This window comes from Squalius cephalus (assembly GCF_949319135.1).
Source record: "Squalius cephalus genome assembly, chromosome: 20".
NCBI lineage: Eukaryota > Metazoa > Chordata > Actinopteri > Cypriniformes > Leuciscidae > Squalius > Squalius cephalus.
In genome coordinates, this window is record NC_137141.1 from 33,522,910 (window position 1) to 33,544,195 (window position 21,286).

At 37.0% G+C, this 21,286-nt stretch overlaps 1 protein-coding gene across 1 annotated transcript; it reads left to right on the forward strand.

The window, feature by feature from the left end:
- The first annotated feature begins 1,264 nt into the window (after positions 1 to 1,264).
- On the forward strand, positions 1,265 to 18,037 carry LOC307147684 (uncharacterized protein C14orf132). Its single transcript, XM_079852597.1, has 2 exons — positions 1,265 to 1,403; positions 15,872 to 18,037. The coding sequence occupies exons 1-2, from the start codon at positions 1,377 to 1,379 to the stop codon at positions 16,100 to 16,102; spliced, it is 258 nt and encodes an 85-aa protein (XP_079708723.1). The 5' UTR covers positions 1,265 to 1,376; the 3' UTR covers positions 16,103 to 18,037.
- Positions 18,038 to 21,286: the final 3,249 nt, after the last annotated feature.

Sequence of the window (21,286 nt, forward strand, 5' to 3'; positions counted from 1 at the left end):
ATGATGGATCCATGTTCTCATTCTGTTTACGCCAAATTCTGACTCTACCATCTGAATGTCTCAACAGAAATCGAGACTCATCAGACCAGGCAACATTTTTCCAGTCTTCAACTGTCCAATTTTGGTGAGCTCGTGCAAATTGTAGCCTCTTTTTCCTAATTGTAGTGGAGATGAGTGGTACCCGGTGGGGTCTTCTGCTGTTGTAGCCCATCTGCCTCAAGGTTGTGCGTGTTGTGGCTTCACAAATGCTTTGCTGCATACCTCGGTTGTAACGAGTGGTTATTTCAGTCAAAGTTGCTCTTCTATCAGCTTGAATCAGTCGGCCCATTCTCCTCTGACCTCTAGCATCAACAAGGCATTTTCGCCCACAGAACTGCCGCATACTGGATGTTTTTCCCTTTTCACACCATTCTTTGTAAACCCTAGAAATGGTTGTGTGTGAAAATCCCAGTAACTGAGCAGATTGTGAAATACTCAGACCGGCCCGTCTGGCACCAACAACCATGCCACACTCAGAATTGCGTAAATCACCTTTCTTTCCCATTCTGACATTCAGTTTGGAGTTCAGGAGATTGTCTTGACCAGGACCACACCCCTAAATGCATTGAAGCAACTGCCATGTGATTGGTTGATTAGATAATTGCATTAATGAGAAATTGAACAGGTGTTCCTAATAATCCTTTAGGTGAGTGTAGTATAATGTGTTCATTTATTAGTTTAATTGTAAATATATTTTCATTAATAATTAAAATTATCAATGTAATGTGTCAAATTAATAATGAATAATAAAAAGCAAAATAATTATTAAAGAAATACATATTTTTAAACTGTTATATATTAATTTTAAAAATTAAATATAAATAGCATAAATCAAATGCAAAAAAAAAAAAATGTTTTTTTGCATTACAGAGATAAGATAACACAGTGATTTAGGGCATAAATATAGGGCATATATTTTCTTATTCAAAGTACACTTTCTTATTTTTCCTTTGGTCCTGAAGTGAAATATGAGTGGGACATTTTCTTGACACATTTAACAACAACCAAAATCATTCAGCCATTTGTGATCACGTATGATGTGACACGACATGAAAGGTAGAGGTAGAAAGTGAGAGAGAGAAAGAGAGAGAGAGAGAGAGAGAGAGAGAGAGAGAGAGAGTGTCTCACAGCTACAACATTGGTGTTTTCTCTCTCTGTTCCCCTCTCTCTCTCTCTCTCTCTCTCTCTCTCTCTCTCTCCACATCGACTCGTTCATGATTTCTGTGTTTAACTCTGGATCTGTAAGGATGAACTCTGGACGTCAGGAAACCTGCTGTGAAAATCCCATGAGGAACTGAAGAAACACTTCATCCAGGAATTAAGCACACCGGATCGTCATGGATCTGTCATTTATGGCTGCGCAGGTACGAGATGTTTGACATTATGCTTTTTCTGCACATCGACATGTTCACTTTGAAACGCAGTGAGAGTTTAGAGCTCTGATGATTCCTGATCTTATGACAGCGTCTTCATGTCTTTATGTGCAGATTAACCACTCGTTTACTTTACTGGCTTATTCTGTGTGTGTGTGTGTGTGTGTGTGTGTGTGTGTGTGTGTGTGTGTGTGTGTGTGTGTGTGTGTGTGTGTGTGTGTGAGACATTGACAAGACGATCTGCTGAAGTTCATCTGAGCGTCAGAATGAGGAATAAAATTTGATTTAAAAATAATATCAACATGGGGGGAAAAATCTAAAAGAAAATGTTATATGAACATTATAAATTATAAAACTAAACAATACATAAATATACAATATACATATAAATACAAATAAATTGATTTATTTTCTGGGTCAGAGTATATCAGTCTTCCTCACTGAAATGAACAAGTGAACAGTCGAACCAATTCTGTATTTGAAATCACTCTGCAAACACCATTTATGTCTTATTTGATTAACTTAAACTTAAAAGTGTTTTTTCCACGTCACAATGAAGACAGAGCGTGTGAACGATTAAACGCTAGAAGAGAAATGCTCGACTAAAAGAGAGATGTGAGATTGACCGTTGAAATGCACGTCAGACGCTGTTAAACAAATGCACCTATCGTTCTCCCGATGACTTTATGAATGAGACGATTGATTGCAGACGAGCGTGACACACTCCATTACCCCACTGGAGGAAAAATCACTCATGAATCGAACGCAGTGATAAACGCTATTGTTCACAAACTCTTTGAGACGGGCAGAAATAAACTCGACTCCCATGAGGCAGTTCAGCAACACGAGCGGACAGCAGGTGCTGAGTAATCACAGCTCTCAGCATCATCACTCAGAGCGAGTCTCGCAGCGCCGGCGCTCACGTTTCACGCAGCACGAGAGAATCTTGGTGTCAGTTCGGCCCCGGCGGGCATCAGCGGGCATCAGCGGGGCATCAGCGGGCATCGGCGTGGCACCAGTGACCCTCAGTGTCACTTTCCTCTGCGCTTGTTTACCCCCGCCAGCACCAGCGGCACACAACACACAACACAACACACTCACTGTTTCACACTTTAATCAGAAAGTGCCTGTGCTAAACAACAACATGAGGGAATGAAAGCATACAGAAACATTAGTGTTTCACAAGAAAATGCTATTTCAGTCTTTCTACTACAAAATGGCATGTTTAATTCAGTGCGTTACTTGCCATTTCTTTGTAATAATTTGGGAAATTTAAAAAGCAATTTCTTAGCAAAGTGTTATTTTAGCATTATTTTGAATCAGGTTTAATTTTTATATATTCAATTTTATTCTTTTTTTTTTTGTGATTAGTTTTTTGTGTGTAATTTTTATTAGTTAAAAAAAAATGACATTTAAAGTTATATTATTTAAAAAAAAAAAAATTTTTTAGTTAGTATTTTAATGCTTCCAACTTAAACTTATTACATTTATTTAGGTTACTTTTTTTTTCAATTTTAATTTTAATTTATTTTTAGTTAGCAATTTTAGTGATTCAACTAGAAATGATTACATTTATTTAGGTTAAATTTATTTATATTTAACCTTTAATTTTGTATCTATTTATTCATTTATTGTATCTATTTATTTATTTCCAGTTAGTATTTTAATGCTTCAACTTAAACTTATTACATTATTTATATTTCACCTTTAATTTTGTATCTAGTTATGGTAAGTCATTTTATTTATTTCCAATTAGTAAGTTTAGTGCTTCACTTAAAATTATTTAATTTATTTAGGCTCAATTTACTTTTCACTTATTTCATTTATTTATAGGTAAATATATTCATTTTAGTGCTTCAACTGAAATCTGAAATATATGGACACTTATAAATATGTCTTTATTTTCAAAACCACATCTATTGTTTTAGCATTTCAAAATAAAAAGAACTTTCTTTTTGTCAAATGTTTCAATTGCAAAGTGTGTTCATGTTTCCAAGTGAGTAAATGATCTAATGCAATGGCATTCATACATTATTAATTCGCCTTGTGGTCACTGTACAGTGTACAGTAATGTAGGGGTCATGTAAACTGATGCATTTCATGCTGTCAAGTTTATTTATGAGCTGACCATGAATCCAGCGGCTGAAAAATGAGAACGGAGTGCCATGAGAACAGGAGTTGCTTGCTTTAGTAATTTATGAATTGTATTTCAGTGGCGTGATGTTTGGAGACTGTTTACTTTGAGCTAAAAGCACCTGAGGTTTGATTTTACATCTCATTTTACACCGTCCACATTCATTACATAAGCACTCAAGGCCTCATTTATACTTTATTTGGCTAGAAGCTCGTATCACAAACACTACATTAACATATGAAATGTAAATACCATGGTAAATACATTTTTAAAACGATTTTAAAAATCAGTATCACATCTCAGAGGTTTTTTTTTTTTTTTACCCCAGAAGATTTTGTTTATGTGTTTATTATGGTAAACTTAGACCTTTTTAAGACCAATAAAGTAAATTTAAGGAATAAACTGAAAGAAAAAACAATATATACGTCAATAAGTTATATAAATGTAAACGTCTAGGGAGAAACACACTGAGCTGTGTGAGCAACACCTAAGAGTTTGAAGATACAACTTCCAACAGATATCCATTACTTTTTCATTCATTTTACAAAAAAAAAAAAAAAAAAAAAAAAAAATTAGCTTGAATACCTTCCATCCACTAGAATATTGAAATAACTATTTTATAATTTATAATTTACTGTTCCTTCTGAACATACTGCTCAAAAGTGCTGTTCTTCCTCAGTATTTCTGTCTTGTTTTTCCATTACAAACGTCTAAAGATTCTTAAATCAAAATATATTTACTGACGATGCAAAATTACATAACATATAAAGTCTTGTTCTCTGTGAAATTGGTCAAAATGGAGTGAGTTTGTGATTAAAGCAAGAACAAATATTTGGCAAAGAGCTAAAAAAAAAAAAAACCCAGCTTAATTCAAAGGGAAGATTTTCTGCTCTGATTTAAGACCTTAATATGTGTAAGGGGCGAATTAAGACTTTTTAAACCCTATTTATAATGTTTACTGTTTATATTATTTAAATATTTTTATATTTATTCATTTATGACATTATTTTTAATGAAAATTAAGCATTTTTACACCTAAATTCTCATTAATGTAATGCAAAATTCAATTTTTAAATAAATGTTAAATCTTTATCATGATAGTATTTGTTTTACTACATTTACTATATGCTAATTTTAAACTTTTTTTTAAAAAACAGTCACAAATGAGTCAATAGTTGTCATACAGTAGGTATAGAGCTATAAAATGAATTAGGAGAGCAGCTCAGATCCTGTAATGAGGAATATTCGAGCTCATATTGAGAATTTTCTGACTTTGGTATCTTGAGTAAATCTGAGCTTTGAGACATTACTGAGATCTCATCTGAGAAGCGGTAAATTGAGCGGTAAATTACCTGCGCACTAACGCCTGTAAAAGCATCCCATAATGACAAACTGAAGGAAATAGAGTCATTATAGGCCAGCAGGAAATGGAGTTATTATTCCCATCATATTCCTCTCGTCTGATTCATACGATTGTGGAGTTAATAGAATCAGCGAGAGCTCTGTCGAGTCACGGCGGCGAAACATCAGATTCACAGCAGACCTTCCCACAACGCCAGACGCTTTTCATTCACACACATGAATAATGGATAGAACATTCATAGATATGAGCTTCACGGGTTCTTGTTGTCGAGTCGTGTGCCGCTCTACTTCAGGAATCATCTAATCTTTCCTTTTAAAGGAGAACTCCGGTCAATTTTAACATTGAGCTCATTTTTTTGTACATTTGGAGTGCTGTCAATACAGAGAACAACGACAAAAATCGGTGTTGCCTACACCGAGTTATTCTATTTTGAAAATTTGCACCCTGTTGACTTCAATGGGGCAAGTACTAAACCTGCTTTTAGCCTCTTAACATCCTTGATGTGTCATTACAAGTGCACAGAAAATGTGAGTGATTCCTTCAGAGTGAACACGGGTGAATCTGACTGCAGTAGATGTGAAAGATATGTATAAAAATGATGTTATTTAAGCCAGCGCACATACCTGTGTTTACATCCTGTTTTCGGGTGAAGTCCAAAGTAGTCGATTGCCGAGTTCACGCGCATAGGTTCAGTACGTACGATCATGCGCCCAAACTCGACAATCGACTACTTTGGACTTCGACCGAAAACAGGATGTAAACACAGGTATTTGCGCTGGCTTAAATAACATCATTTTTATTCATATCTTTCACATCTACTGCAGTCAGACTCACTCGTGTTCACTCTGAAGGAATCACTCACATGGCTGGGCACTTGTAATGACACATCAAGGATGTTAAGAGGCTAAAAGCAGGTTTAAAACTTGCCCCATTGAAGTCAACAGGGTGCAAATTTTAAAAAGAGGATAACACGGTGTAGGCAACACCGATTTTTGTCGTTGTTCTCTGTACTGACAGCACTCCAAATGTACAAAAAAATGAGCTCAATGTTAAAATTGACCGGAGTCCTCATTATTATAGCTCCACGGGCCCCTTTTTTACCCCTTTTCTGAGGTGCTTCTGAGATCAACTCGTTTTGGTGCGGTCTCTTTAAATACAATTGAGACACTTCATACCCCGCCCCCTCTCCAGGTTGCAGAGGTTCAACTCCACCCCGTTCGGCCATTTTTGTAGTCTGATAGCAGAGATAGGATTATCTAGCGGCACAGAAACTTTTTATTCACACGTTATTAACAAAATGTCAACAACGGAAGACTTGTCCAGCCAGCCTTACATGTTCGAGCCAGAGTTGGAGCCGGAGCGAAATGAAAATGAAGACGACGAACCTGCAGAACAACGTCTTCATATGGATGTATCGCAATGGTGTGTTACTGTATTTACACATGAAACTTTGGTCTTCCGACCTTTTACCACCGTGTCGATTTATTTTGATTTAATATGTGCGAGGGAGAGAGAGCAAGACAGCGTCTAGTTTGGAGACGGTGATGTCTTGTTTACACTTTCGCCGGGCTCCGAGAGAGAGAGTGAGCGCGCGCGAGACCGGGTCTCTCTCTCTGCTCGTTCTTTCAGTTAAACATGCGCCACAAGCGCGGCAGTTCATCTACATTAGACGGTGTAATGAAGCGTGTGGGTTACTACATCCAACAACCGAACATTTTAACTTACCCTCTCGTAACTTCTGCATCCTTTAGCTTGGACTACAAAATTGCAGCGAGAAATAAAAATGGCGGATTGCTGGAAGTGTTGGGCCGGAAGTCAATGTCCTTATTTGGCAGTTCCGCTGCAAATACTGTGACGTGATAGTTCACAAAACGTCATAGATAACAGAAAAATCTGAACAGGTTGAAAAATATGACCAAAACAGAATATAAAGATATCAACGAAGCACCTGAAGAGAATAATTTCATCTTTTCTGTACTTCTAAACACTCCAAATATACAACAAAATGCATTTAAGGGCTAAAAAAGTGCATTTAGCATGATATGTCCCCTTTAAGACTGTCCTATTTGGCAGATATTTTTCATTGACCTGCCATACAGACACTTTTCACCATCCCATCAATTTCCCAATTGAATAATTCGTTTTTCAGAGGGTTGCATATATTTCATGACGTTAAAAGATTACGTGAGTCAAATCTAGCGCATAATTCAGTTGAAAATCTCAAGCACTTATGATGCATTTAATGCTTTTCTATCAATTTTGAGCCAAAGAAAAGTGCAGCAACACTGACAAAAGTGTTCAACTTATCCTCCGTTTTCACTGATGATGCACAGGATATAAAAAATAAATTCTTGAAAACATAAGCATATTAACCAATAGGGCTGGGTATTGACACAAATATCACAATTCGATTAGATTCAATTCAATATTGATTATTTTGGATATCAGGTACAATACATGGCAAATATTGTCAAGGAAAACAAATCTCTTAACTAATGCTGTAAACTATGGGAGTCAGTTGTAGCCTATAGGCTTCATTAGCCTACTATAATTTTGAAGGTAAAAATTAACTGATTTGTATACAAACACTTAAAATTACACTTTTATTTATTTTTATAATAATAAAATTAAATTAATTATAAACATTTAAATGGTGGCTGTCATAAAAACTTGCCAGATTCATTCAAATATGCATTAAATATTGAAGAACATTAAACATTATAATGAATATGTAATATGGTGCATATATTAATCAAAATGCTCCTCTCTAGAGTTAATTTTTTTAGCTGACTAGTTTATGGTCACTGGATATGGTTTTTCTGAGGTAAATGTGACGTTACATGCATTGTTTATAAGCTGTTTTACTGACTTACTTTCACTGATTGAGCGATTCCATGTGACATGATACGGACTTCGATAAGTTGTACTCTACCTTTTAACACACTTTCAGATGCTCATTCATGTTTATTTCACGCTGTAACTGGTATTATTAATGCGGAAGAGAAGATCATGTGCTTCTCTTGAGCGATCTCACGCCACAGCACCAAAACGGTATTTATGGTTTTGAATTTCGTAAGAAAATGGCCGTAATTTGAAATCTGAGACTTTGTTTCATATCAATAGTAATAAAGCACAAAGATTATTGCGATTTATTGGATGGGATGCGTGCTACAATGTTACATTCATTCATCAACTGAAAACAGGATGACTAATCGATTCTTGGGATTTAAGAATCGATATCGGTTCGTAAAAATGAGAATCGATTAAAATCGAGAAATCAATATTTTTTACCCAGCCCTATTAAACAAGCACGAACTGATCTCTGCCACATTCGAAGGATAAACCACGTCTGCATGAAGCTCTGAAACTGATCTTATTCCCTGGAAAAGTTCCTGATTCTTCACAGATGTGTCACATGGCCTCTGTCTGACTGAGCTGATGTGATTTTCAAGAAAATATCACTTTTACCCTCAAACCTCGTTTCCTCTTGTAGTGGAAGTCGGTCATGTTGTGGCTTGAGGTCTGTTTCCATCTCTTCCTCTTCCCCGCTCTAGTCTCCTGTCACAAACATCACAACGCCTCACTGGAGATCCTGCTGTTGATCAAGTGAGGTTGAAAACTACACCTTCTGCAAACGAAATTGCCGTAATAATGGCTTTTCACTCACAAAAGATGACCCAAAAGTGCTCTTATTTTCCCCGAAGAGAAAGACTGTACAATTAAAATGCACTAAGTTTTATCAACTTTCCGGAACTCCCTGAAACGCCTCCATTGTAGTCTTGAGTTTTCCGGGAACGAACACACAATCTTCCTCATTTAAATAATTATAATTGAAACGTGTATATTATATAGACTCATTACATGCAAAGTGAGATATCTCAAGCCTTTATTTGTTATAATTTTGATGATTATGGCTTACAGCTTGAAACTGGCGGTTATGGTAAGGGGCGGGACATTTCCCAAACACACTCGAAGCTCTCGACCAATCACAACACACTGATCCAGCCGACCAATCAGAGCACAGTGTGCTTTTCAGAAGGAGGGGCTTCATAGAGACAGGAACTAAACAGAGCGTTACTGACAGACTGGGAAGAGAGGAGCTGCAACAATGGAGAATATGAGGAGAATAATCAACATTCAAGCAGGAAAACCTGTTCTGATAGAGCTCAAAAACATAAAGGGCCCTATCTTACACCCGGCGCAATGCAGCACCAAGCGCAATGCAAGAGTTTTTTGCTAGTTTCAGCCCGACGCAGTTATCATTTTCACGTCCTGCGCCACATTGTTTAAATAGCAAATGCATTTGTCCGCTCATGAGCTGCTGGTCTGAAAACCAGGTGTGTGTTCTGGCGCATTGTTGGTGCGTTGCTATTTTGAAGCAACAGAAATAGACTGAGCCATTGACCAACTGAAACCTGCTCTAAAGTCAATGGCGCAATATTTTTTTTTGTTATTTAAAGAGTGCGTTAGTAATGTGCGCCTATAGGCGGGTCCACAATGCGCGTACACTCTGCTTATTACACACATTCTGCTTATTCACAAGTTCACACTTACGAATGATCAGAGGATAAATAGTTAACGCGTATTTGGCGTGCTGTCCGGGGGGAGGGCTCCGAGCTCAGAAATTGGGCCCGAACCCAGAGTACTCCCCCCGTATCTCTTGGTTAGGAAGATAACCAGGCAAGTGTGAGGAGATGGGGTGGTGGAGGGATGCTGAAAACCGTCGCGGAATATGGGTGAGTCGACTGTGTGTATTTTTAGGCCTTTAATCATGCTGATTGAGTGGACCTGTTGATTACTGATTGCTGAAGGCTGGTTGGAATGACTTGATTGTTTGATCATTAGAACGTGTTCCTCCCGAACCTTGTTAATAAAACATACAGGGACGCACAGCAGCACACAAACATGCCAAATATTTCAAATAAAAGGATTACAATGTAAAAGATGATTATTGTGTACATAAAGATATGGTGGAATCCGGCTTGTCCCATAGCGTAGATGATCTCCTTGCGCTCTTTTACCTCGCGCACGAGCAGATCCGTTTGCGCTCTGGAGACACGTTCGGTCTTTCCACTATAAAATTCCGTCATGTAAATAGCGAATCTGCCATGGCGCGAGCGCAACTGGCATTTAAAGGGAATGGGAGATGAGACTCTGATTGGTTTAACGCACGTAAATCTCAAAACACACCCATTACTCATTAGGAGAACAGAGACAACACTTTTAGACCATGTGCCGGGAGCAAAAGTGGATTCGACACGACCTAAGTGCACTTGCACCCTGCACTTTAGACCATGCGCTTAGATTGTTAAAATAGGGCCCAAAGACTTAAAAGGGCATAATAGGTCCTCTTTATGCTAGTATTCTATCAGCCGTAGTGTTATACGCTCTCACATGTCACTACATGTTCTGTCCAGGTCTCGCTGCCCTGAAATGACCGTTTCCCCCTGAAACAAAGGCTCAGTCGTATCTGAGCCCGACACTGGGAGTTTTAGTGTGTGTGTTCACTAAGAGCTCATGCAGGAGAACACGACACCTGCTCAGGGCTTTCCATCACATCCCTGTCCACTTACGCCACAGGCTAATGTTCTCCTGAAAGTCACAGCAGCATCTTGGTCAAAACACATTAGAGAGGATAACAGGTTTGAGGTTTAAACTCATATACATGAGGCAGAACTAATATACATACTCCTTAAAGGGTTAGTTCACCCAAAACTGAAAATTCTGTCAGTAATTACTCGCCCTCATGTTGTTCCAACCCCGTAAGACCTTCGTTCATCTTCGGAACACAAATTAAGATATTTCTGATTAAATCTGAGAGCTGTCTCACTACTTCATAGGCTTCTAGGTAATCGAGATCTGCCATCCCAGAAAAGTTAGTAAAGACATCGTTAAAATAGTCCAAGTTACTACAGTGGTTCAATCTTAAGTTTATAAAGCGACGAGAATACTTTTTGTGCGCAAAAAAAATAAAAAAAATAACGTCTTTATTCCACTATTCATTTCCTTCTCTCTGGGCCTCGAGTCTTTTCACGTAGTGTTTTAGCGCAGCGCATCTGTGTTGTACGTCACACGTGGGCTCACTATTGGCCGACGCTGGTCATGTGTGTGATGCGTGTGACGAGTTATAATGCCTTAGAAGCCTATGGAGGAGTGATCCAGCTCTCAGATTTAATCAAAAATATCTTAATTTGTGTTGAAGATGAACGAAAGTCTTACGGGGTTGGAACAACATGAGGGCGAGTAATTACTGACAGAGTTTTCATTTTTGGGTGAACTAACCCTTTAAGTAAAGTCATGATGCAACATATACAGTGGTCACTCTTCAACATTTTCTTTGATATATTTCTCTAATACATTCAGACATTAAATGTGACTTCAGTGTCCAAATACTTTTCGTGGCTGCTGTATTTTCCACTCGAGTAATTCAGTACAAAAGTAGGTCAATTATATTGGAAAAGCTCATTAGCATGATGGAGAGCTGAATGGTGTGTGGATTTAATTCACATTAAGAGCTGAATAGTGACGGCACCTCTGAAAATAAATGCATTTTAATTTCTATTCCAGCTTAAATATTGAAATTACATTATAAAACTGTGAGTGGGTGTGTTTTATAAAGAACAGGTTTTAATGTTGAATCTCCATCTCTATTTCTTACAATTGTGCATGAATAAAATATTGTTAGTTTTATTAATAATGCATGCTTAAAAAGAAAACACATTATTTTGTAATTTAGCAAAAGTTTTTTTTAATGCTTTTAGTTAACAATAATTAACTGTTCCTATGAAATACACAAATCCATAGTAATTTGTATATAAATATAAGCTTCAGACAGTCACATTTCCATACAAATACATATAAAATACACATAAATACTTGTTGATTTTTCTCAAGTACTACTCACACAACTTTCTTAAGGGTTAGTTCACCCATAAATAAACATTCTGTCATAATTTATTCACCTTCGAATAATTTATTATTTGCACATTTTAACCTCACCATCTACCGTCCTTCACGAGCAAAGCGATAGTGGTTTGGATTTATTTACTCATGCATTTATTGATCGTCTGGTAGAATCAATAAAGTACAGACAGTGCCGTGCGCAGCGAGGTGAACGTTCACATCCACTGTAAGGTGTAAACACAGAAGCGCCTCAACATTAATATGAGACAAATGAGCAGAGTTTGTGTATCGCTCATCAATACTACACTTCTACAGTCTGACCTTTCAAAATAACACAGTGCTTTTTCACCAGCGCTGGTTCTGAAACTATTTTTTCCATTCATTTTTCCCATAGAGCTTTTTAAAAAGCTTTTTTTGTTTTGTTTTGTTAAAGCATTTAAAACCATGAACCAAACCAACCAGCTACAAGGTGAATCACAACATTACAAACTTGATTTAAAGCACAAAATTATTTGAAAATCGGACAAAAAAACAAGACAGCATTAATGAGGGAAAGAACTCAATCCCAAAAAGTTAATTTGTTGATTATAGAAACTATATTTTAAGTTTATTGCAAAAAATGCAGATAGACAGCTCTTTAGGAGAGATTTCCTTGTAGCCAACATTCTGATTGGTGGAATTTCCTGTACTGCATCATGGGTAATGTAGTTTTCACCAGGAATTCCTCTGTTAAACAGGAATATAAAATAAAATAAAATAAAAAGATATAATGCAAACAGACGGCTTTAACAAAGGCAAATACCATCGATTAACAACCTCAGTAAGGCTGTCTTTAAAGGTTTATAAGTTATCGACTGTTGAACTCTATAGTATTGTGAGGTTTTAAGTGGTTACATTTAATATTGACTTAGCAAATGCAACGCTAAAAAATCTAGCTTCATTAAAAAGTTTTACCCAATGAAATGAATATTACTTTTCAAAAATGCATTTAAATATTGAAGCACATGGCGTAGTTACAGCTATCTACCAGCAGGAGACATAATAACCAGTCAAACCATCTACAGGATGAAGCACCTGGTTATTACGTGTGTGGTATATGGTACATTTATGTTTATGCATTTGGCAGACGCTTTTATCCAAAGCGACTTACATTGCATTCAAGGTACACATTTACATTTTAATCTTGCTTTCTCAGAAGCATCATACTGTACATACTGTACAGTAGAAATGGGAAAGAAGCTTTTTATCACTCCAGCAACCTGTGCTGTTGGGCTTTGATTGTCTCAACCAATAAATCACTCTAACTTCTCTCTTCCTAAATATTTATGGCACATTAATTAAGCCCCAGTTCTCTCTGCAGGACTCGCGTGCTTGTGTGTGAAAACACACTCGAGGCCACAGACACGCTTCTCATGTGCAACAGTTGTCATGAGACAGTTCTCCCTAACGGTGCCATTCAAAACATGAACATTCAAGACATGAAGATGCTCTGGGAAACATTGCCGGACAGAACAACTACATTCTGCTCGAATTTGAACATTTTCATGTTGATGTGCTTTGATGGTTCAACACATGGTTTTACTCCTCAGCGTCAGGCTGTTTAATATGGAAGCTTGTTTCCGCCACAGAATAAAAAATAAAAAAGGTAATTACGATTTTTTTTAGCACACAATTACCTCACAAGTTTACAACTCAGAATTGCATGCTATAAAGTTGCAATTGTGAGAAATAAAGTCAGAATTGCGAGATTTAAACTCTCAATTGTGAGATAAAATGTCGCAATTTTATTATCTGCCACAGCCAGAAACCAGCTTCCATAGTATAAATATATTCCTCACATGCAATACACTAAAAAAAATTACAAACCCAACAATGTTATTTGTGGTGTTTGCTAAGGCAAGTATCACCATCATTAAATAATGATTGCATTTAATAGCCACAGAATAAAACATTTTACAAGATAATTGCGACTTTTTATCTCATAATTGAGAGTTTAAATCTCGCAATTGTGACTTTATTTCTCGCAATTGTGACTTTATATCATGCAATTCTAAGATGTAAACTCACAAATGTGAGAAAAAAAAGTCAGAATTGTGAGGTAATAAAGCACAATTACCTAGGTTTAGTGATGTGATCAAAGTAAAGATGCATCCGATGCTAAATTTCTCTGCAGATACCGATAACCGATTATTCAGAATGATATCTAGCGATAGTTAGATTTGCTTAAAGAATAAAAACTCTACAAAATAATGCTGTAAACTATACTAGGAACCCTCTCATTTGGTGCATTACTATAATATTAGAGGTTAAAATTAACACTAAAACATAGCTATTATATTCGATGGCTATATATGGTATTTAGTTTCAGACATAAAAATGACTCAAATAAATGTTTTTCCATCCCGGTTTGATTGACAGGAGCTAATCAGCTCTGATCACTGGTTGTTTTTAAACGATCGGCCGATGGTGAAAATAATTGCTTTTATTGGCCGATACCGACTATTGGCCGATATATCGGTGCATCTCTAGATCAAACTAGGGCTGCACGATATTGGGAAAAAAAACACATTGCGATATTTTTTTCCCAACGATATATATTGCGATATTGCGAGCCATCAATCCAGGTTAAAGTCAATAAATACCATTCCATGATACTAATAATTTCACTAATAAACAAGCTTCATTACAAGTGAGAAAAAGGTCACTTAATATTTTATTCCAAAATTAGAACATATTTCTGTAAGAATTCGGTGAACGTTCTACGCAATCCAATGTGGCGGCGCTCTTAACAGATGTTTGTTTGTTCATTAGGCTATAGCCTAATTCCTCAGAATAAGTAAAAAAAATCTTATTCTCTATTGATACTGATGATACTGACTCGCGATCTTCGCAGTAGTGAACACGCCGGAGAGAAATGCACATTTCATACAGTTTTATTTTGTTTTGAATGGTTATTTTTAAAAGTAGAGATTTCTGTAGATAATAGATATATTTAGATAGATAAGCTACGGGTTTCGGTTCATGGATGATAGCTTAAGCTGTTCAGTCGCTGGCGCCTCCGTGTCGTGATTATTTATTGTCTGCTATATTAACTTTTTATTTATTAAATCCAGGAAATTGGATAATGAAACACTGATTAAAATTAAGATACAATTAATACAAAACGAAATTCGTTTTAAAGAAAGGCTTTGTGCTTTCTGTTTGAGGTCTCTGTGAAAGTTTTAAAGCAGTTATTTTAGTGCCGCATCATAACGGTCGCGTCCGTAATGGAGAACTGTCACGTAACATTGTTTTTTCCTCATAAATGCGAACACGAAAAATAAAAGACAAAAGACTTTTTAAAAAAGACAACCATCCACAACTTTATAACACTCCAGGCAAAGTACCTCTTTTTGGTCAACATCCTCCTTTTTGGAGCCGAAATAGTTCCAAACAGCTGATTTTGATTTTTGGTACGAAATCATCATTTTTTTTGCGGCGGATCCTCTTCGTCGCCCATTTTTAGCTATAGGATTGCCAGTGAATGTGGGCTGTGAGCGGTGAGCAGCGGCACAGCGAACCAATCACTGTGCAGGCACGCGGAACGTGCAAATGTCACCGCAGCAACAAGCCATACAACAAACTCGTGTTTACTGTGTGCTACCGTTCTTTTAATACACCATGAGTGCTACTACCCTTCACATCGCATGTTCCGCCGATGTGACTATCGCTCATGCGCACATCGCGATGTCGATGTTAAAACAGAATATCGTTCAGCCCTAGATCAAACTTCAGCAAAACAGGTGAAAAAATCATATTCCTTGCATTAAAGGAACGCCCACATAGGAACACCCTAGCAACTGCATAGCAACCACCCAAGCAACCACAGTCACCCAACATAGGCTAGTTGAAAAATCTATGTAAAAACCTTGTTGAAAACCTTATGCATACCTTAAAAAAAAAGTTATTGATTTCGTTTATTTATATTTATAGCAGCTCTGGATAAAACAGTGATGTCATCGTCCAGCTCAGTTCAGGTCTCATGTAAAGCCTGACATTGCTCAACTCTCTGTCTTTCAGCTTCCTATGATGAGCGGCGCTTTCATGGATGCGTCTCCAGTGAACGACTGCAGCACCGAGCACTCGCTCTTCAACTCGACCGCGAGTGTGAACGCAGCGCCGGCTCCCTCCGCGCCGACACCACAGGAGGAGCAGCGCGTGTCCAGCGACGCCGTCTGGCTCTGGATCGCCATCATCGCCACCATCGGCAACATCGTAGTGGTCGGAGTCGTTTATGCTTTTACCTTCTAAGGATCAATAGAAGACTTATTGTTTTCTTTCTCTCCACCATCCGGAGACCTGCAGCCTCACATGCACGTGTGGGACGAAGAGTAGCGGCCTTCACTATGTTTAACCTGTTTCACTTGAAACGGGCCTCGCAACTGAAGGGAAAAAAGCCTCGTCACCCGCAGCACACACACACCAGGGTCTGAAATTAACGTGGGATTAGGGCAAAAATGCCACCAAAGTTCATTAAAATTAGAGATGCACGATATATCGGCCACGGTATCGGCTGATATCGGTTCATTTTTTATGTTATCGTTATCCGCCTGATAAGAAAATTTGTCCGATATATTAAAGCTGATAAATAATGTATTATTTCCTTCAGATGAGACACTTCAGATGCACACTGTTCATCATGATGATTATGAATTGCTTGAAATATGATTGGAATCACTACAAAAAAGGAAAATACAGTTCAGTGCAACATGTGCAGCGCAAGTCTGTCATATCGGATACATCAAATTATAATGAGAACATCATTATTGTGTTTTTGGGACATGGATTTTAATGGTGAAACTTCTGTTTTTGTAATCAGGCTCTCAAAAATTACATAAAAATGTGGATTTAGATTTATCGGCCAATTTATCGGTTATCGGCTTTCAAATGTAAAGAATTATCGGTTATTGGTCAAAATTTTCCTAATAAAAATGAATCCATAAACCAAGATATGGTGCAAAAAAAATTCTCTGTATAAGTTATTGTTTTATAAGCAGTACCAAACAAGCAAAAGTGCAGTTTTTCTCGAATATCAGCACGTTTGCAAATGTGATATTGATTTTATACGACAATAAACAAAAAGTTAATAGGCTATTAGGCGACTTACATTTTAGACACAATATTGTCTGTTTTTCCTCTATTTTGCCAATGAAAATAGCTTGAAATAGTGCAACATAGTTTCAGTTTTGTTATGAATGAATCCGTGCTTTTGAACTAATCGTTCTAATGAATGACTCGACGACTCACTCACTTCTGCTTTGTCCCTGAATTAATCAACCAATCGTTTCACTGAATGATTCAGTGGCTAACTCGTTAATTTGCTGCCACCTACTGGCGGTTTTAGTATCATTTCATTTTAGCTGAGGGACGAAGACTGAATGCTATTTTTGTTTTCGTTTGTGATTGTAACAATAGTTCTGGTTAAAGAGATAATGAGTTTATAAATATGGACTATGAAGTGCAAAATATGAGTTACATTGTAAATATAAAAGAGTAGGGCTGTCAAAATGGCTGAAAAACTAAATTTAAAAGGCATAATTTCAGTTATGGGGAAAAATCTTTTGGCTTGTCTCCTGAGACCACAAGAGGGCGTAGTGAGCATTAAATTGTTTATTCAAATGTTTATTCTCCAAATGTTTCTTTGAAAGAGGCCTAAAAATAATAGTGTCATTTTTAAACATTAAAGCAGTGGCATTTCTGTGCAGCACCAACCAGGGTTATTTTAGTCAACTAAAACTAAAAACATAACACTTTTGTTACTTAAAATCAGTGAAAAAACGTCTGAAACGTATGAAAAATAATTTCATTTTCGCCAGTTTCCAAAGAAACATTTCTTATTTTCATTTACTTTAACATGAACAATTTTTTTTAACACAACCAAATGTGAAATTTTTAAATAGAAAGACTGAAACAGTATTTTCTAGTAAAACGTCAACCGAAAATGTGTAACTTTTATTTAATTCTTTTGTCTTACAAGGTTTTGATGGACTTTGTTTATTTGTAAAGCCTGTCTGTATTCATGGTGTGGCTGGAGTGGAAATGATAGAAAATCTGTAGAAAGTGGAAGCTCAGTTTGTTGTGTATAGTATTAAAGAGAACCGTCTTTATTTTTCAAAATGAGAGTTGAATGATGCTGTTTCTGTAGTAACCTGAAAAATGCCATTTACTATTAAAATTTTAATAGCTAATATCCTTCAATTTCTCTGTCATCTATTTCCCGATCCAGAAACGATGCACAGATGATTATGTCTTCATCAGCGGCGCCTGATGGAGTCAGTGATGATTTCAGACCTCGGCTGGATGAAATATTAACCTGATATCCTCATTATGAGCTCGTATGAATATGATGTTTTTCTTTTTAACAAGCTCTTTTTAGACACAACAGTGGCATCTGGATCAATTTGAGCTGTCACTCAAATTACATGATATCACTGTCCACATGCATTATAGATCATTTAGATTAACATCATTTCCAAACCTCCCAGGATGCATCTGTGCTGACAGCTCGTATGTTAAATAAGTCCAAACTTTACCAATCCAGACCGTCAAACTCCGAGCAAATCTGGTCAGCAAGTTTCTGTGCATAAAACAACATCTAAAACCATCTGTTATCCTTCCCCGTTTAGCTTGAATAATCTAAAACCCTCTCATATCATCAGTTTGATGATAATGATGACAGTGGTTGATTTGCCATATTGCAACATTTTTTCGTCAGTTTTAGTTGTGAAACTTCTGCTAGAAATAGTACTGAAAAAAGAAACTCTGAATGTGTCCATCTCTAGGTTCATGCATACGGATGATTCATTAAAGCTGTCAGTTTCATGTGCTGATGCTACAAATTCATCTCAGTCCGTCGGGTTTAATTACATCCAGAAAAATATAGGAAAACCTGACGAAACAAGACATGAAAACTAACAGCCAAAAACACACATAATCAGCTCATTAGAGGAATGAACATGTCAAACAAAACAACAAGAGAGAGAGAATACATTTCTATTTAATGTAATGATGTCTTTTATAATCACCACCTTTGGTCGAGCTTTTGAGAGAAGCAAAAGAGAGGTTAGGGTTTCTTGCAGAGGTAGGTAAGTAAATAAATGAATCAATAAAAATTAATAATCATTAAAAATGATTATTAAGTAACTGTAATGCTCAAACAGATCTATGGACTGTTACTTACAACACTTGATGTCATCCAGCAGGTGGCGCTGATGCTTAAACAATTAACTTTAATCAACATAACCTAAAGTCTGAATGATTGACACTGATCATAACGATTTAAATGATTGACAGTGATAACAATGATAATGGTTAATGATGGAAATAACTATTGCAAACAAATGCTGAATCAAGGTGTAATTTTACTAATAAAAGTAATAATGATTTGAAGAAGTAAAAGCACTTCAAGGAACAGTTTATCCAATAATAATAATAATAAAAAAATGCCATTATTTGTATTATTTTAATATTATTTGTAATGAAATATAATTATATATTTCTGTCATGTTTTAAACAGAAAACACAACAGAATACGATTAAGGAACAACATAACATATAAAATAACTCTTCTTTCTTTTTTCTTACTAAAAGAGAATGTTGAAAAATGTTCATGTGGCTCTTTCTCATATGAAAGCTCACGGTGATCATGACTGTAAAGCCCGAAATAGGACAAAAACACCATAAAAGCATCATAACAGTGGACTATAAAAGTCATTCACTATATTTCAAGTCTTCTGAAGTCGATGCTTTGAGCGAAAAAATGAATCTTTAAAGAGGATCTATTATTCCCTTTTACAAAGTCTTGATGTTGTTTTTGTCTCTACTAGAACATGTTTTCCTGCTTGAATGTTGATTATTTTCCTCATATTCTCCATTGTTGCGGCTCCTCTCTTCCCAGTCTGTCAGTAACGCTCTGTTTACTTCCTGTCTCTATGAAGCCCCTCCTTCTGAAAAGCACACTGTGCTCTGATTGGTCGGCTGGAGCAGTGTGTTGTGATTGGTCGAGTGCTTCGAGTGTGTTTGGGAAATGTCCCGCCCCTTACCATAACCGCCAGTTTAACACACTACTAACTAACTCAATCAGGCCCCGCCCCTTTATTCTGCATATGAATTATTTAAATGAGGAATATTGTGACGTGTTCGTTCCCGGAGGAAACTCAAGACTACAATAGAGGCGTTTCAGGGAGTTCAGAAACACTGACACTGATATAGAGAAGAACTGGAGCTTTTTCATGTTCACACAGCAACATTACACACTAAAGAGAGATGAACATGGGAAATAGCATGATAGGACCCCTTTAAAGATGCAAAACAACCGCACACGGGTTTAGAAAGACATGAGGGTGAATAAATAATGACAGAATCTTTTTTTGGCCGAGTTTCCATCATGGCATTAGAGAGTTTGTTTATGTCCACTTACATAACGGTGAGCGGAGCGTGATGAGTGTGTCTGTGTAAACTGAATTGACATTACAACCATTACAAACTCTTCCGGACGACCATATGTAGATTACCAAATCAGCAGAGGAAAACTGATTACAACATCTGATCCGCTCACACACACAGAAGAGACTCCATTACTATATGAAGAACTACCATGGTACATGTCCACAACAACTACACAGTCTTAAGCTCTATTGGGATGGGATTAACTTGGAGTGATGTAATTTCATCACAGGACGTCTGTAATATTAATGGCCGATTCACACTGGATAAGAGATCTCAGTAAAACTGTCCAGTCGAACGATGTATTAATGAACTTCAGATTGGATTGTGTTGGTAATAGGCACTAACGCTAAAAGATGTTTCGTGCCTCTAGCAAGTGCTGTCGATCTTCTCTCTGATCTGAATGGTGTGTGTGAAACACTTGAGTTTTGCCACAGACTCGTCCCAGCGTCTAGAACACAACTGATGCTTCTTCAAGCGTCTCCATACTTGGAAAAAACGCGGAAAACTACTTTTAAACAGGAAATGACATAATATTCACGTACATATTTACAGCGGGTCTATTCGCACGGGATCAGTGTCACCTGAGGTCATTTTGCCGGACCTTTTTACTGAAGGTAAAAGTCGCCGTAATCTTTACTGACATTGTCTGACATGATCACTGAGATGCACATTCGGACGGGACTAAAATCACAGAGAAGCTCTGGTAATTATTACTTTACACCACCTCTCCATGTTACACTAGTCCCGTCCGAATAGGGCTTTAAGCCCTACAGGACTAGTTTAACATGGAGAGGTGGGGTAAAGTAAAGTAAAAAAAGTAGTTTTCCTCGTTTTTTTCAAGTATGGAGACGCTTGAAGAAGCATCAGTTGCGTTCTAGACGCTGGGACGAGTCTGTGGCAAAACTCAAGTGTTACACACACACCATTCACATCAGAGAGAAGATCGACAGCACTTGCTAGAGGCACGAAACATCTTTTAGCGTTAGT

What these genes read in the sequence shown, in the direction of transcription:
- LOC307147684 (XM_079852597.1), top strand. Translation starts at nt 1,377, where the DNA reads ATGGATCTGTCATTTATGGCTGCGCAG. An exon ending in TGTCATTTATGGCTGCGCAG is followed by an intron (nt 1,404 to 15,871) that starts GTACGAGATGTT and finishes TCTGTCTTTCAG; the next exon opens with CTTCCTATGATGAGCGGCGC.